Source organism: Armigeres subalbatus, chromosome 3 (genome assembly GCF_024139115.2).
Source record: "Armigeres subalbatus isolate Guangzhou_Male chromosome 3, GZ_Asu_2, whole genome shotgun sequence".
In the NCBI taxonomy this organism is placed as follows: domain Eukaryota; kingdom Metazoa; phylum Arthropoda; class Insecta; order Diptera; family Culicidae; genus Armigeres; species Armigeres subalbatus.
Genome location: NC_085141.1, coordinates 135897941 through 135915016, shown reverse-complemented (window position 1 = coordinate 135915016; position 17076 = coordinate 135897941). Strand labels below are relative to the sequence as shown.

The 17076-nt window shown below is 40.9% G+C and overlaps 1 protein-coding gene across 1 annotated transcript in view; it reads left to right on the top strand.

Moving 5' to 3' along the window:
• The window catches only part of LOC134225234 (ceramide synthase 6), a 52402-nt gene that overhangs the window by 11267 nt on the left and 24059 nt on the right, over positions 1 to 17076 (top strand). The window contains exon 2 of the mRNA XM_062705129.1: positions 6898 to 7018. Coding sequence (XP_062561113.1) covers positions 6898 to 7018 — 121 coding nt within the window. The remainder of the gene's footprint in view (positions 1 to 6897; positions 7019 to 17076) is intronic.

Genomic DNA, 17076 nt, shown 5'->3' with positions numbered 1-17076 from the left:
TAGTCACATTTTCGCTATTAGATATAACCAGATCAGTCATAGCGTTTCGGAGAAGCATAGCATAGTTACTTCGTAGATTGGACATTAGTGTTACTCACGTTTTTCTTTTGAAATCTTTAATGAAATCTTATAGCAAAGAAATCAAGGTGGGTGTGGTCCTTGATTTCAAACTAGGATAAAAATCACAAAAGCATGAGGATTACTACTCTTGGCCACGCCCAACTTGGGAGGGGAAGGAAGTGTTGATGTAGTACTTACTTAATGATAGGCCTCCGACTCTAAGTATCATGGAGTAGAATGTTAGGGCAGGTAGATCTTACACCGTAACACACCACCCAGCGTTACGGGGGCGGATCAGTCATAAGCAGATCAGAAATCGCTCTCAACAGATAACGAACAGCGATAAAAGAAAGGCATAAATTGTTCAGAATCATAACAAGCCATGATAACAAATTTTGTCAAACTTGTATACAAGTGCGAAAAAACGGAATAGGATATAGGCAGCCCCCACAGGGAAGTGATGATTGTCGCTCATTTTGAAGTTGTTCTCGCTTATTTTGTGTTGGGGACCGCGCAGCTGTGTAGAACAAGTTCAAATGCATCATCAGAACCTGTGCTCCCCGCGTTTGGAGCTTTTGAAATGAAATTTATTATGAGGTAAAACCTCCGAATCAGTTCTTTATCATGTCAGCTTGCGAAAAAGTCTCTCGCGGTATGCTACATATCGTATGATACGAAAAAATATAATCTCATTTCTCAAACAGTCAAGGATATTACTCATTCTTCATTAGCTTCTACTTCATCGTTATTCTCCTATAATCAATTACCCAAATTGTGGACTTTATGCACCGTAGCAGGAATTTTATACATTCTTACCATTCATACAGCTGTAAATATAACCGGTAAGTTGCTTTGCAATTATTGTCTAACTCTTGAGGGGTTTATCAGCTCTTGTCTGTTTATCGCAATCAGAATGTTCTAGAACCGATGTATTAATTAGTTCTTCGATGACATCTAATATTTTACTCAACAGATTTGGATTCAAAATCGCTCGTCGACATATGTTCCCAGTTGTACCTGATCTTGTTCCACATTACCTTGGCTCCGAAGCTATCATAAAGCTTTTTATGTATAAGCTGTTTTCCTTGCTCTTTCTTTAATATCTTTCATACCTGCCACCTTTTAAAATATATTTGGATAGATATGTGTATGAGGCACTCGAAAAATCGCATCCATGCAAGTAGTGCCCTAGGGTGTTGAGTTTTGCCAAAAACTAATGATCTGTATAGAAGAAATCGAAAGGTTCATCGCCAATTTGCTCAAAAACAGTTTTTTGTTGTTTTCTCAAAATTGTGTAAAATGGACTTATGCAGTTTCTCAAACAAATGATTCAAATATTCTAGGAGTTCGAAAAAGGATATATATATATATTTTTTTTTTCTTTTTTCGGTTCAATCAAAGTTAATTGCTTATTTCCGGGGATTAAACCACCCGACTTGGACGTTAATTTACAATGTTATGGAAACTCATATGTGAATATGTACGTTATGTGGAAGATATTGATTTGAAAAATGTATTGGAGGTAACCACTTTCCCTTCGATGGGACTCGAACCCATGACCTTACAGTACGCTAGACTGGTGCTTTAACCAACTAAGCTACGAAGGACCTCCGTCGGCCTTCGCAACCTAGCGGCTACTGAACGAGCTCGAGATTCCCAAATTGGACGCATAGTCAAATCACTCGCAATCCATTTCTCAAGCCAACACGGGAAAGTGGTTACCTCCAATACATTTTCCAAATCAATATCTTCCACATAACGTACATATTCACATATGAGTTTCCATAACTTTTTTTTTTTTTTTCTTTTTTCTTATTTTTGTTTGCTAATTATCTAATACATGCATTCATCTCTTAGACTAGGTGTTCCGTGTTTTCTTAACACTATCATCCTTATTTGCTATATTATATTTTAAGTTATTATTAATACATTTCAATTGCATCTGGCAGTTAGGATTTTCCTCTGGTTGAATTGAACCATGTAGGAATTACAATGTTTTCAACTTAAACTAAACTTAACCTTATTTATACTAAGGGTACAAGGAACTAATCGTTACAATAGAAGATTGCAACAATTTTTGTCTCAAATTGGAAATTGTTTTGTTGCAATGTCTCAATATTAGAAATTCTATAAAGATCATTGGTACTATACCACGGAGGCAATTTCAGAATCATTTTCAAAATTTTATTTTGAACCCTCTGAAGTGCCTTCTTTCTGGTATTGCAGCAACCAGTCCATATTGGCACAGCATACAACATGGCAGGTCTAAAATTTGTTTGTAAATCAAAAGTTTGTTCTTAAGACAAAGTTTTGATTTTCTGTTTATAAGTGGATATAGGCACTTAATATATTTGTTACATTTGGCTTGAAGGCCTTCAATGTGATTTTAAAAGTTAATTTTTGATCTAGCAGAGGTCCTAAATATTTAGCTTGCTTGACCAATTAATTTGAACCCCATTCATAGTGACAATATGTCTGCTAGAAGGTTTCAAATAAGAAGCTCTCGGCTTATGTGGGAAAATTATAAGCTGAGTTTTGGAAGCATTCGGGGAAATTTTCCATTTTTGCAAGTAAGTGGAGAAAATATCCAAACTTTTTTGCAATCTACTACAAATCACACGAAGGCTACGCCCTTTGGCTGAGAGACCTGTGTCATCTGCAAACAAAGATTTTTTTGAAATTAAAATAGCTTCGGGTAGTATTAAAAACTTCCTTCCGCAACGAGAGAAAATAGAACCGCACAGCACGAAAGCACGATGCGGTCATAAAAAAAAGGATATATATTTCTTCTTACTCATCGTGTACACAGCCTATCACGAAGCCTACGGCATTTCCCAAGTTATCTACTCTCTATTGTAGCTGCTTTTGATGCTCTTTTAGCACATGTATGAAATAGATATCCAGCCCATCGTAGTCTTCCGAATATTATCAAAATACCCATTATTATTTATTTATTCAGACTAAGGCCGAAGTGGCCTGTGCGGTATATAAGAGTCTTCTCCATTCGGCTCGGTGCATGGCTACACGTCGCCAACCACGCAGTCTACGGAGGATCCGCAAGTCATCTTCCACCTGATCGATCCACCTTACCCGCTGCGCACCTCGCCTTCTTGTGCCCGTCAGATCGTTGTCGAGAACCATTTTCACCGAGTTACTGTCCGACATTCTGTCTACGTGCCCGGCCCACCGCAGTCTTCCGAAGTTCGCGGTGTGAACGATGGATGTTTCTCCCAACAGCTGATGCAACTCGTGGTTCATTCGCCTCCTCCACGTACCGTCCGCCATCTGCACCCCACCATAGATGGTACGCAACACTTTCCTTTCGAAAACTCCCAGTGCGCGTTGGTCCTCCACGAGCATCGTCCAGGTCTCGTGTCCGTAGAGAACTACCGGTCTAATAAGCGTTTTGTAGATAGTCAGTTTGGTACGGCGGCGAACTCTATTCGATCGGAGCGTCTTGCGGAGTCCAAAGTACGTACGATTTCCTGCCATGATGCGTCTCCGAATTTCTCTGCTGGTATCGTTATCGGCGGTCACCAGTGAGCCCAAGTACACGAATTCGTCAACCACCTCGATTTCGTCACCACCGATAGAAACTCGTGGTGGGTGGCTTACATTGACCTCTCTTGAGCCTCTTCCTATCATGTACTTCGTCTTCGACGTGTTGATGACTAGTCCAATCCGTTTAGCTTCGCTTTTCAGTCTGATGTAGGCTTCCTCCATCCTCTCAAAGTTACGTGCCATGATATCAATGTCGTCGGCGAAACCAAATAACTGGACGGACTTAGTGAAAATCGAACTTCTCGTGTCAATTCTTGCCCTTCGTATTACTCCCTCCAAAGCGATATTGAATAGCAGACACGAAAGACCATCACCTTGCCGTAACCCTCTGCGCGTCTCGAAGGGACTCGAGTATGCCCCTGAAACTCGAACTACGCACATCACCCGATCTTGATCAACCGTATCAGTTTATCCGGAAATCCGTTTTCGTGCATTAGCTGCCATAGCTGGTCCCGATCGATTGTATCATATGCGGCTTTGAATTCGATAAATAGATGATGTGTGGGCACGTTGTATTCGCGGCATTTCTGCAATACCTGAAGTATGGCGAACACCTGGTCTGTGGTAGAGCGTTCACCCATAAATCCCGCCTGGTACTGCCCCACGAATTCTCTTGCACGCCACGCTGGGCCACGGAATGGTATACCACAAATGATAAAATCCGCGGAATGGTAATAAACGCGAAGTAGTATAACGCAGGATGACAAATCTTAGTATTTCCTTCGGTTCATTTACTATGTTGGGCGCCGTTTCAGCTTGATATCACGCTATTTCATACGAACATACAGTGTGACACTTGATAAAAGACTCAGATACTCAGTGAATCATGCAAATCTTCAGCTCCAAACGATAAGAAACCCACACTCTGTGTTGGCTTACGTATGACGATCGAAAATTAAATCCGTTCCACAAAACTTTCATACCATAACCTAACGGACGCCTCGCAACAATAAAACAGCACTGTGTGGCAAAAAATACTTCATTCAGAATGTACAAAGGGAAGACAAATAAAAAGTTGTCAGAAAAAAAATGTTAAAACATGTATTTTTGGTTGTTTTGTTAATACCAAAAATTTTGCTTATTTTATTTATATGTATAAGTCAAATGATTTTCCATACGTCTATGTTCTATGATTCGATATATCATGACTGTCCTTCAGTATAGACTTATGAAGTGTTAATTCACAAGTTAATTGTAGTTATTTATTTGGTAATTTATACAATTGTTTATATATTTAACATTTGTATCAATCATTGTAGGGACTATTTAGACTGGCCCAGGAAATAAAAGGTTGTCGAATTCTACGGGGAACCCCTCAGGATTGTGTTTTTGTGTTAGAAAATCAATCTCTGAAAATTTCAGCTCAATCGCTTGATGCATAAGCTGGCGCATTGATTTGAAGTTTGTATAGTGGTTTCAGCTAAAATTCGGTATGCCCGATTGAGCTCAGAATTGCAACAAAGGCAGTTGATATGTAAAAGATCAATTCCACAGAACATTATACGATAATAAAGTAAACTTTTCTATAGTGTTCGACCGATCTGTTATTGTGGTTTTACGCGCGCTCTAACATATGCAGAGGAACACAGCACATATCTAAGCCACCTTGGATAACATGGGCATGTTTTTCATGACAATCAATGAATTCCAAAGTGCACTGCCCAACTCCTATTGAATCATCCGAAACTTTATAAAAAAAGTTATTCAATCATCGTATAATGTTCTATGGATTTGATCAACTTTGCCTCTGTTGCAATTCTGAGCTCAATCGGGCATACCGAACCAATTTCCTGAACGAAAGAGTGACAGAGGTGTATTTTCCTAAGCATTTTGGCTGAAACCACCATACAAACTTCAAATCAAATGCGCCAGCTTATGTAACAAGCGAATGAGCTGAAATTTTCAGAGATTGATTTTTTAACCCAAAGGCACAATCCTGGGGGGTGCCCCGTATAATTCGACAACTTTTTTTCTCCACATACAAGGATGGGCCACTGTATATCCACTAATTCCTGATTTTCTTTGGACTTACATATATGTACCTTGTCCTCTTATTAAACAAAGTAGATGAAACAAAAAAAAACAATCATATCACTTGAGTTAACTGATTATGAGAAAACATCTGACCACAATTTTAGACAGAGCCACAGGAAATCTATATATACTGTTTTTTCTACATTTTTAACCTTCTTATTCTTGATTAGCTTCATATCCCCCAATGGAACATTGTCGCTTTGCACAGTTATTAACTGCGAAGTTTCTAATCCAAGCTACCATTTTTGCATTCGAATATCATGAGACTAACACGATGATACTTTCATGCCCAAGGAAGTCGAGACAATTTCCAATCCGAAAATTTCCTAGACTGGACCGGGAATCTAACCCAGCCACCAGGTCTTTGCTTAGCCACGTATCTTACCGCACGGCTAAGGAGGGCCCCATACATTACCTTAGTGGTCTTATATTTATTCACTAGCACATTTTTTTTTGTGGGACTGTGTAAAAGTTCTTATCTGCTACAGTTTGTAGCTCGGATGACAACATTCCATACCAAACACCTATTCGCGTCAACGTACCGTTAATCCTCACTTTAAACGCAGAACCCCACAAAAAGTTAATACGTGATAGCCTGGTCACTGGCCATGAACCTCGTCCATTAGACCAACTGCGTATGATTCGGCTTTTTTGGTTAGGGTATTTGTTCCATTATTGATAACATGCTCCTATAATAATAATAGTCACCAAAAGAAGTAGTGCCGTTTTGTATCGCTATGATGCGTTTTCACTGCTGCAAAAAAACACAAAAATGAGAAACAAAGTCATTTTTGCTCCAAACTTTTGTTTTCGTTTGTTATTATTATGGATACATATTATGAATTCAAGGAGCAGTAACCCTGCATTGTTTACGCCCCCAGATTTATGGCGACGGTATCCAGAAAGGTTATTTGCTTATCACACTGGCATGACGATTCGAAATGCAACTGCTTGCCGCTATAAAGCAAAATGTCGCGTCGTTCTGCATTTGTTACCAAACTGTAGTTTACATGGCGGTATCGCGAATCTCACGATCAGGATTACTTTTTGATAGCGCTCATAACTCTCTCATTCTAGGCTATTTATTTTTAAAGCTTATTTAATCATGACAATTAGCACAGAGAAGGCATGGTATCATTGAGCTTTTACCGCATACCATGTAGACATATTATCTTTATAATAATTAAAACGTATTATCGTTGAATTTTTAAACACAACCGTTTTATTTCCATCTTTCAACAGACATTGGATCTCACCAATCGGCAAAGCGCTCGGTATCAAAAGCACAGGACCCAAACCTCCCATACCAAATAAAGAGCTGGAGTCAGCTTACAATGCCAACAGTCGATTAAGTCATAAAACCGTGAGTATCAAAATATGTGCACAAAATTGGGAATGCCACACGGCGAAGAAAGTTTCACAGGCAACAACACTTGCATCGCTTTCCCCTCCTGCTGCTTGAAACGGTTCGGAAGTAAAACAGGGGATGGAATGGATGGAATTCCAATGATAACATAAAGCCAGTCAATCGGTCGACCTTGGCATGACTAACGTTTAGTAAAGCTATTATCTATGTTTCGAACTGTATCGACCGGAAACAGTAGAATGAGATGTTTTCAGTACTCGGAAATCAGTGGAACCTGATAATTCTCATCGCGGTGACTCACTGCAGTTTGTTTACACAAAGGTCATTTGATGCCAAATCGTAATTGTTATCGGGGACCCCCCATACGAACGAGCTTAGTTAGTTTTTTTATGTCATTTAGACACGAAATGCTCTAATTAAACTGTCTCTTTCGATGACCGAAAACTGATAAAACATGGTGGTTCTATGCATGTCGATGTCATACTACATACGAGTTCCGTCCCTCGCGTTGGACAATGATTTATAGTAACTACTACCCCGTTATGACGCACTCTGAAGGTTTGCGTTGGAGACCGGCCAAAATATAATGTAGCGGTATCAGCCCGCTCCATACGAAGGGTTGCACTCAAATAGCACACGAAAGAACATTTGCTAGACTTTGCGTCTGAAACGTGTTGTTTTGTTGCCAGTGTCCAGTATGTATGAGCGTGCTCCGAGATACGGGAACGTACGGAGCAGGTTTTAGAAGAATCATTAACGAAATGCATTCAATCGACAGTAATGCCACTTCGCTTGCGTCATAGAACCACTACACTAGTCCCTAGTCAATGTCGAGATCTTATCTCATCTAGTGCTATTATTATTTGTTAGTTTTTCTGCAATGTCTGCGTTGGAAAAAAATATCTGGTCAATAATATTCCTAAGGGGTCGTACACTTATTACGTAAGCGAATTTTCTGTGTTTTTCGGAAACCCACTCATTTTCCCCATGTACGATTTTTTTTCATATAAATGGATTTTTTTTATTTATGTGGTGCATGAGAAAACGACCCCCCCTCAACACATAAATGCTTGCGTAATATGTGTTCGGCCACTAAATAATAAAATTAATGCTTCTGAAAAGCATTTCAGAAGCGTACTACCATATTGGGACTTGTTCTCCAAACTTCTGAAGGTTCTATAAGCCCCCTGTTGAAGAACAGTAATCTCTTTCTAAAAATTGCCGGACAATGGAATAACAGATGTTCCGAGTCTTCTACATGTATGCCGCAGAAACGACATACATCGGCTCGGGCAATGGCCTGTTATAAGACCTGTACATGTGTTAAGATGTTTTTTTTGAAAGATTAAAAATTTTGCGAGTGTTAAATACGTTTGGTGTGATGAAACGTTTAGATTGCCTCGCAATCAAGGTGTTTTTCCAGATGTCCTCTATTTTAGAATGTTCCCAAGATTTGAGTTCCATTCTCAGAGAACACGCAGATACACCACAAAATGGTTCGGGACCTTAGGGAGATAGATTCAGTTATTTCCATCAATTTAAATTTATTTGCTTTCATTTCAATGCATTGCAGTAGATTTTGTGAAAACTAATGTTTGTGTTGATTTTAATTTTTGGGAAAAAGCGAGGAAAAACAATATTTTTTAGTAAGTTCGGAACGCAATTACCGATCGGATCAATTTGCGTGGCTGGCGACGTACTACTTGGAACATATCACATTTTGGCGCAATGTCATCTCCATTGACGGTATTGGCATTAATCACTATCTCTTAGATGGAAGCAATGCACTCGCCAATAGTGCGAATGCTGAGGAAGGGGAAGGATGTTAGTTGGAAACTTACACCCAAATAAATCTGCACGTTGTTTCCACCTGAAAAAGTACGTAGATTTTTTCCACCTGAAATTCACGTAACTTTTACCTGATTTTTCGATAGAATTTTCTTCTACGTGAAAAGTTCTACCTGAATTTTGGATAGAACTCACCAGACACATAAGTTTCACCTGAATTTTTTGAAAGAACGTTTAGATTATTTGGAGTGTACTTAGCTCATGTTATGCCAGCCAGAGCTTAAAATATTCATCTTCATAAAGCAACTTCGGTCCGAACTTTGACAAACATCGCTTGATTATTCAAAACATAGAATGACATAGTCAGACGACTACTCCATCAACCCATTCATTCGACTGTCACTGAGTGTTCTTACTATGTGCAGAAAAATACATAATTAGCATTGTTTATATTGATGTTTACCGTTGAAGGTGCCTCGCGGATGAAAATTGGATGCAGTCCTGTGATAAATTCCTTTACTCATTTAAAATGTGGTCAGATTTCAGAGAATTTATCAATTTGTAGGATGTGCATAAATATTCAATGACTAATATTCAACCGAATATTGACAGTTCAGAGCGGACTATGAATTAAAGTCCCAATGTCCTGTATATAGGACAGTACTTGTAATGCTAAATTCTTGGGTTTGACATAATATTTCGAGATGCGGTTTTCACTGAGATCTTTGACTCAGTGGGCATTTTGTTTCGGAATTTAGTCACCAGGTGGCGCACATACATAAACAAAAATGAGTTTTTTGATGAGCTTCATTGAATTATTTGTATGTAAAAATGTAAAATGTTGAATTGTTTACTACAATACTACAATAGTTACATTTCAAGCACAAGATTTCAATATCTGCATGAGTTTGTTTGTAAAGGCCCAGCTCATCCTTATGGACAGTATACGCTGGATGGTTTTGCAAGTTTGTTGGTCATCTAAGAACTCCTTGAAGAAAAGATCTATGGATCAACCAGCGTAACGATGGACTTTTCGCTTATGACTTCTAGCGAAATGGCCCCATTCTGGCTCTTAGAAGCACGCTGGGTGGTAAATAATCATTTTAAAGGTTTGTAAGTCATCTAACGGACCAACGGATCAACCAACGTAACGATGGACTTATTATGCAGGCCTGGCCAAATCCTTCAAAAATGCCGTGAATACCAGGTCCCAACGCACCATCTGTTCGTTGATTTCAAGGCGGCATACGACAGTATAGACCGCGTAGAGCTATGGAAAATTATGGACGAGAACAGCTTCCCTGCGAAGCTTACCAGACTGATCAAAGCAACGGTGGATGGTGTGCAAAACTGTGTGAAGATTTCGGGCGAACACTCCAGTTCGTTCGAATCGCGCCGGGGACTAAGACAAGGTGATGGACTTTCGTGCCTGTTGTTCAACATTGCGCTAGAAGGTGTCATGCGTAGAGCCGGGTGTAACAGCCGGGGTACGATTTTCAACAGATCCAGTCAATTTATTTGCTTCGCGGATGACATGAACATTGTCGGCCGAACATTTGCAAAGGTGGCAGAACTGTACACCCGCCTGAAACGTGAAGCAACAAAAGTTGGACTGGTGGTGAATGCGTCAAAGACAAAGTACATGCTTGTGGGCGGAACCGAGCGCGACAGGGCCCGCCTGGGAAGCAGTGTTACGATAGACGGGGATACCTTCGAGGTGGTCGAGGAATTCGTTTACCTCGGATCCTTGCTAACGGCTGACAACAACGTTAGTCGTGAAATACGAAGGCGCATCATCTGTGGAAGTCGGGCCTACTACGGGCTCCAGAAGAAACTGCGGTCGAAAAAGATTCGCCACCGCACCAAATGTGTCATGTACAAGACGTTAATAAGACCGGTAGTCCTCTACGGACATGAAACATGGACAATGCTCGAGGAGGACTTGCAAGCACTCGGAGTATTCGAGAGACGGGTGCTTAGGACCATCTTTGGCGGTGTGCAAGAAGACGGTGTGTGGCGGCGAAGAATGAACCATGAGCTCGCCCAACTCTACGGCGAACCCAGTATCCAGAAGGTAGCTAAAGCCGGAAGGATACGATGGGCAGGACATGTTGCAAGAATGCCGGACAGCAACCCTGCAAAGATGGTGTTCGCTTCCGATCCGGCAGGTACGAGACGGCGTGGAGCGCAGCGAGCGAGATGGGCAGACCAGGTGCAGAACGACTTGGCGAGCGTGGGGCGTATCCGAGGATGGAGAGATGCGGCCTCGAACCGTGCATTGTGGCGTCAAATTGTTGATTCAGTGTTATCTGTTTAGATGTTAACTAAATAAATGAAATGAATGAATGCAGGCCTGGTAGCGAGTCACTTTTTAGTGACTTGGTCACTAGTTTGAGTCTAGTCACTAAAAAGTCACTATTTGCATCCAAAAGTCACTATTTTTTGGAAAATGGTCACTAAAGTCTCTATTTTCGCATTGCCTTGAGCTTGAGCTTGATTGACTGCTCGTAGTTGCTACTCCATTATGACCAGATCAGCTGTTCTTGCACAGGGAACAAACAGATGTTTGCTTGGGACTAGCACACATTTTCAATGTTCAAGTACTGGTGATCTCATTTGTTAGGTCATACTGGCGCCTGCCACGTCAGAATGCAAGTCAATGTTGGGAAGGGGGAGGAAATGATGATGCAATCACTCGCCCACTGCAAGCCGAATATACCTCTGCACTTGCCACGAGTTCATGCGGAATTTGTTGGAGTTTCTGGGTTAGGTTGGAGAGGCAGAGGTCCGTCTTGGTTAGCTCGTTAATGTGATAGATAGGAGAAGGTAACTGATGGAATTTCTAGTTGGATGTAGGAAACGAGCTCTATATTTCATTTCCAATTCTAGCAGCTTACTGTTAGAATACTCAAGTTGAAGGTATAGGAATAGTAATGAAAACGGTATGGAAGTCCATTTCCAGTTCTAGCGATTGCTAGAACATGAGAAATAAAGAGAAAGATACAAAGTAGGAGAATGGAACGGACCTGGGATTGAACCCACGACCTCCTGCCCGCTTCGAAACAAGAGAGATCACGCACTGAACTGATTAATTTTATCACCGGCCGCGCAATGCAGATCACAATAATTCGGCCGACCGCGCGATCGTTCTGCTGTCCGAAACAAGAGAGATCACGCACTGAAGTGATTAATCCTGCACTGAACTGATTAATTTTATTACCGGCCGCGCAATGCAGAACACAATAATTCGTCCGACCGCGCGATCGTTCTGCTGTCCAAAACAAGAGAGATCATGCACTGTTCACAAAGGCAGCGTTCCTGCACCAAGGGGTTCCTATCAAATAACAATATCTAACCCCGCCAGTAGTAAAAGGTTGTTAAATCCGTTTATGATAGTTAAATCCGGAATTAAGAATAATTAGGTGTAATTTTTTTCAGCAGTGAACACGCATGTTAGCAAAAAGAAACGGCAAGATTAGTGCTTTGAGATGTGAGATGGAAAATGGAACAGTTCCCTTATGTCTAAAAATTTTTTTTTAACTCGATATCATTTGGCCACCCATTTTTTATTAACTTTAATACTAAAGTCTGTCATTTTTATTTTTTTTCTTCTTTATTTAAGAGGCTTTCAGCTCTTGGCTGGTTCACCTCTGGATTTAGAAATTATAGTTAATTAAAATTTAAGGATTTCTAATAAGAGACCATGTTTTTTTTAGATTTTCATTTTTTTTTTCTCAGAAAGCCACGTCGTGTCCAAAATCTCAAAAATTTAATTTAAATTTGTTATTAAATCATTAAACGGGTCAAATCGTATTTTTTAAATTTCATAATTATTTTAATTACTTTATATTTTTTTAACAAATGGTTCCATCAAAGATTTATAAGCTTTGTGAGTGCAAATAGTTCACCGTCTAGGAATCAATTACTTTATATCGTTATTTGGCTGTTATACAGAAAACTTCGAGCTCTTATATAACAACAATAATGTTGTTGTAATTATCAACATAATTTTGTGACACAACTAGTAACTCACTACGCGTTCCCGTGACACCGGGTAGATACCTTCTCGTGGTGTTATGTGATGAACTTATTACCCAATAAAAAATCACAATAATAAAGTCACAAAAAAATTCTCTTGGTGTGTAACTTAATATGTGGTACCAATTGTCACTTTCTTAGCTTCTGGCTGATCCAATGAATACCATCCCCAATATCCAACTCCGTGGTACTTATGAGAGTGTCACTGGTCTCTTGCTTGTTTTAGTCTTTTCTTAATTTCTGATAGCATTTTAGATTTAGTATTTAAAAAATACAACACTAGTTTGCAATTTACGAATTATACCGTAACAATGCTAATGCAACTTGTAGTTCTATACACGGTTTAAAACTTTGTACAAAAGTCACTATTTGGTCACTTTTTCTGCAATTAAAAGTCACTATTTGGTCACTTTTTCGTCATCGTTGGTCACTAAATTCACTATTTTGAACGGCATTCATCGCTACCAGCCCTGTTTTATGTGTGACTTCTAGCGGAGTTGCCCCATTCTGGTCCATTGAAACACGCATGGTGGTTTATAAACATTTACAGGTTTGTAGATCATCCAAGTACTCTTTGGAGTATAGACCTATGGATCAACCAGTTTAACGATTTTTTTTATGTCTGATTTCTAGTAAATCAGCCCATTCTGGTCCATAGGAGCACAAGTTGATATTTTTGCATTCGTTATCATGAGGCTAACACGATGATACTTTTATGCCCAGGGACCGCTAGGCTAAGAAGAGCCCCAGAATATAAAGTTCCACACCATGAAATATGATATAATATGATGCTATTGGCAGATAAATTGAATTGAATAAACTGAATCAACAATTTGACGTCACAATACACGATTCGAGGCCTGGTCTGCCCAACTCGCTCGCTGCGCTCCACATCGTTTCGTCCAAATCGGAAGCGAACACCATATTTGCAGGGTTGCTGTCCGCTGCAACATGCCCTGCCCATCATACCCTTCCGGGTTTAGCTACCTTCTGGAAACTAGGTTCGCCGTAGAGCTGAGCGAGCTCGTAGTTCATTCTTTGCCGCTACACACCATCTTCTTGCACACCACCAAGGATGCTCCTAAGTACCCGTCTCTCGAATACTCCGAGTGCTTGCAAGTCCTCCTCGAGCATTGTCCATGTTTCATGTCCGTAGAGGACAACAGGTCTTATTAGCGTCTTGTACATGACACATTTGTTGTGGTGGCGAATCTTTTTCGACCGCAGCTTCTTCTTCTCTCCTACTACGGGCAGGCCCGACTTCCACAGGTGATGCGCCTTCGTATTTCACGACTAACATTGTTAACAGTGTTGATTTTTGGGAATTTCGACTGGATTAGTTGCTAATATTAAGGATTTTCGGCTTTCAGTCACATGAAAATGTTGATAATTTCAAATCATTGCCAACGTTTCGATCCGGATCGTGACTGATCGATTTTCATGTGACTGAAAGCTGAAAATTCTTAATATTGTTATCAGCCGATAGCAAGAATTCAAGGTAGACGAATTCCTCGACCACCTCGAAGGTATCCTCGTCTTTGTCGCATTCACCACCAGTCCAAATTTTGTTGCTTCACATTTCAGGCGGGTGTATAGTTCTGCCACCTTTGCAAATGTTCGGCCGACAATGTCCATGTCATCCGCGAAACAAATAAATTGACTGGATAGTGGATCTGTTGAAAATTGAACCCCGGCTGTTACACCCGGCTCTACGCATGGCACCTTCTAGCGCAATGTTGAACAACAGGCACGAAAGTCCATCACCTTAATAACTTCCCACGAACTCATTCACTAATGGTGACAGACGACGGAAGATGATCTGGGATATCACTTTGTAGGCGACATTAAGGATGGTGATCGCTCGAAAGTTCTCACACTCCAGTTTGTCGCCTTTCTTGTAGATGGCGCATATAACCCCTTCCTTCCACTCCTCCGGTAGCTGTTCAGTTTCCCAGATTCTGACTATCAGTTTGTGCAGGCAAGTGGCTAGCTTTTCCGGGCCCATCTTGATGAGCTCGGCTCCGATACCATCCTTACCAGCTACTTTATTGGTCTTTAGCTGGTGGATGGCATTCTTAACTTCCTTCAAGGTGGGGGCTGGTTGGCTTCCATCGTCCGCTGAACTGACGTAGTCATTGCCTCCGCTGCCTTGACTTTCACTGCCTGTACTCTCAGCGCTATTCAAATGTTCCTCGTAGTGCTGCTTCCACCTTTCGATCACCACACGTTCGTCCGTCAAGATGCTCCCATCCTTATCCCTGCACATTTTGGCTCGCGGCACGAATCCTTTGCAGGATGCGTTGGCTTCTGATAGATTTTGCGTGTTTCCTGAGAACGACACAGCTGTTTCATTTCCTTGCGCTCCGCTTCTTCCAGGCAGCGTTTCTTCTCCTCAAAAAGGCGGATCTGCTGTCTCCGCTTCTGTCTATAACGTTCTGCCGGGTACCTTGCTGCAGCGCGACCACTCGCGCTGCGTCCTTCTCCTCCAGAATCTGTCTGCACTATTCGTCGAACCAATCGTTCCGTCGACTTCGTCCCATATACCCGACGTTGTTCTCCGCTGCGTCGTTAATGACTGCTTTAACTGTAGTCCAGCAGTCCTCAAGAGGGGCCCCATCGAGCTCACCCTCTTCCGGCAAACCCTACCTCGAGATACTGCACGTATGCAGTGGCGACATCAGGTTGCTTCAGCCGCTTTAGGTCGTATAGCGACGTCGATAATGTCGGAGAAGTGCGGCCCATCAATCAGAACGTGGTCGATTTGTGATTCTGTCTGCAGTGGTGATCTCCAGGTGTACCGATACGGGAGGCTGTGTTGGAAGTAGGTGCTGCGAATGGCCATATTCTTGGAGGCTGCGAAATCAATCAGAAAGTTTGTAAAAAAAATGCGGTTCATGTATTACTTATTGTAACGTCATTAACATTGAAAAAAGGCTTAACAGTCAACATTTTAAAAATATGAGACCCATAGTGTTATATACCGATCGATTCAGCTCGACGAATTGAGATGATGTCTGTGTGCAAAACCCGCCAAAAACCTCACTCATGTTTTGGTACTTTTCCTTAGCTCAACGCGGAATCCTTTCCCATTGTTTCCTATTGAAAATTGGCCATATCGGACTATGGGCTCAAAAGATATGGCCAAAATACTATTTACACACGAGAAAGGCTTCATAACCGCTAGGTGGAATAATCTGGTTTGTTTTTAATTGTTAGTGTGGAAGGTTGTAATAGTAATAATGGTTTCGGTAGAACATGAAACACAGAAAGAACTAAGAATAGAAATACTAAGTAGGAAAGGAGCTAGCCTGGAAGTGAACTGTATAAGGCATAAGCGGTAGCCACTAGTCCACCGAGCTCGTCCGGTATCAATAGTATACTATTATACAAAATTGCTGCAACTGCAACAGCCATCGAAATCACATACTAGTGAAAGAACCACCATGTCCCTGCGTTGGTTGATTTTATTGCCCCTAATGTACAAGATATAGAATTCCATTCAGAATTGAAACGCCAATTCAACCTCCAGTAATCAAAGCAAAGAAACCATTGAACCGATCTTTAAAATCATGCGTGCAATGAAAACGCTCCAATTACCCTTCGTCAGGACTCTGGACTAACAAGTAACTGTACAGTTTGAAAACTATCTACCTTTGGGGTTGAATGAGTGCGCTATGAAAAAAATAGAATGGTATACAACTACTCATCCTGTTGGTTGCGTAAGAACCACTTGCTCAGTTTATTACTGGAATGCCTACTATTCTGTCTGTAACCGCATATCTGTCCCATATGAATAGGGAATCCAGCAAAGATGAGACAAATATGCGATTACAGGCAGTATAAGTGAACCATAAATTGACAATGAAGCATGTCAGCCGGTCAAAAATCACTGAATATGGGCCACGGTTCGCCGCCACACATGGCATGGCATCAGCTTTCGATTACTCCGACAGTAAGTGATATTCATCGACATCGTGGCGCTAGTTTTGCCGAATATTTTTAAATGATAAGTGTGCTCGCCGGTAGAACTGGACCGAAATATTTGGCGCACGCATAAGAAAACCAAGTAGGTATGCTGGCGTGATCGTTTTATTATGTTTCGGCAACGAGAGGCCAGTTAATTGATGGTTATTTTGATTTCGTGGCTACTTTTTCAATTCTAGAATGGCTACAGTTCTCTAGTACTGAGGTAACAGAAGTAAACATTTGATATTTAAGGGATATAAAAT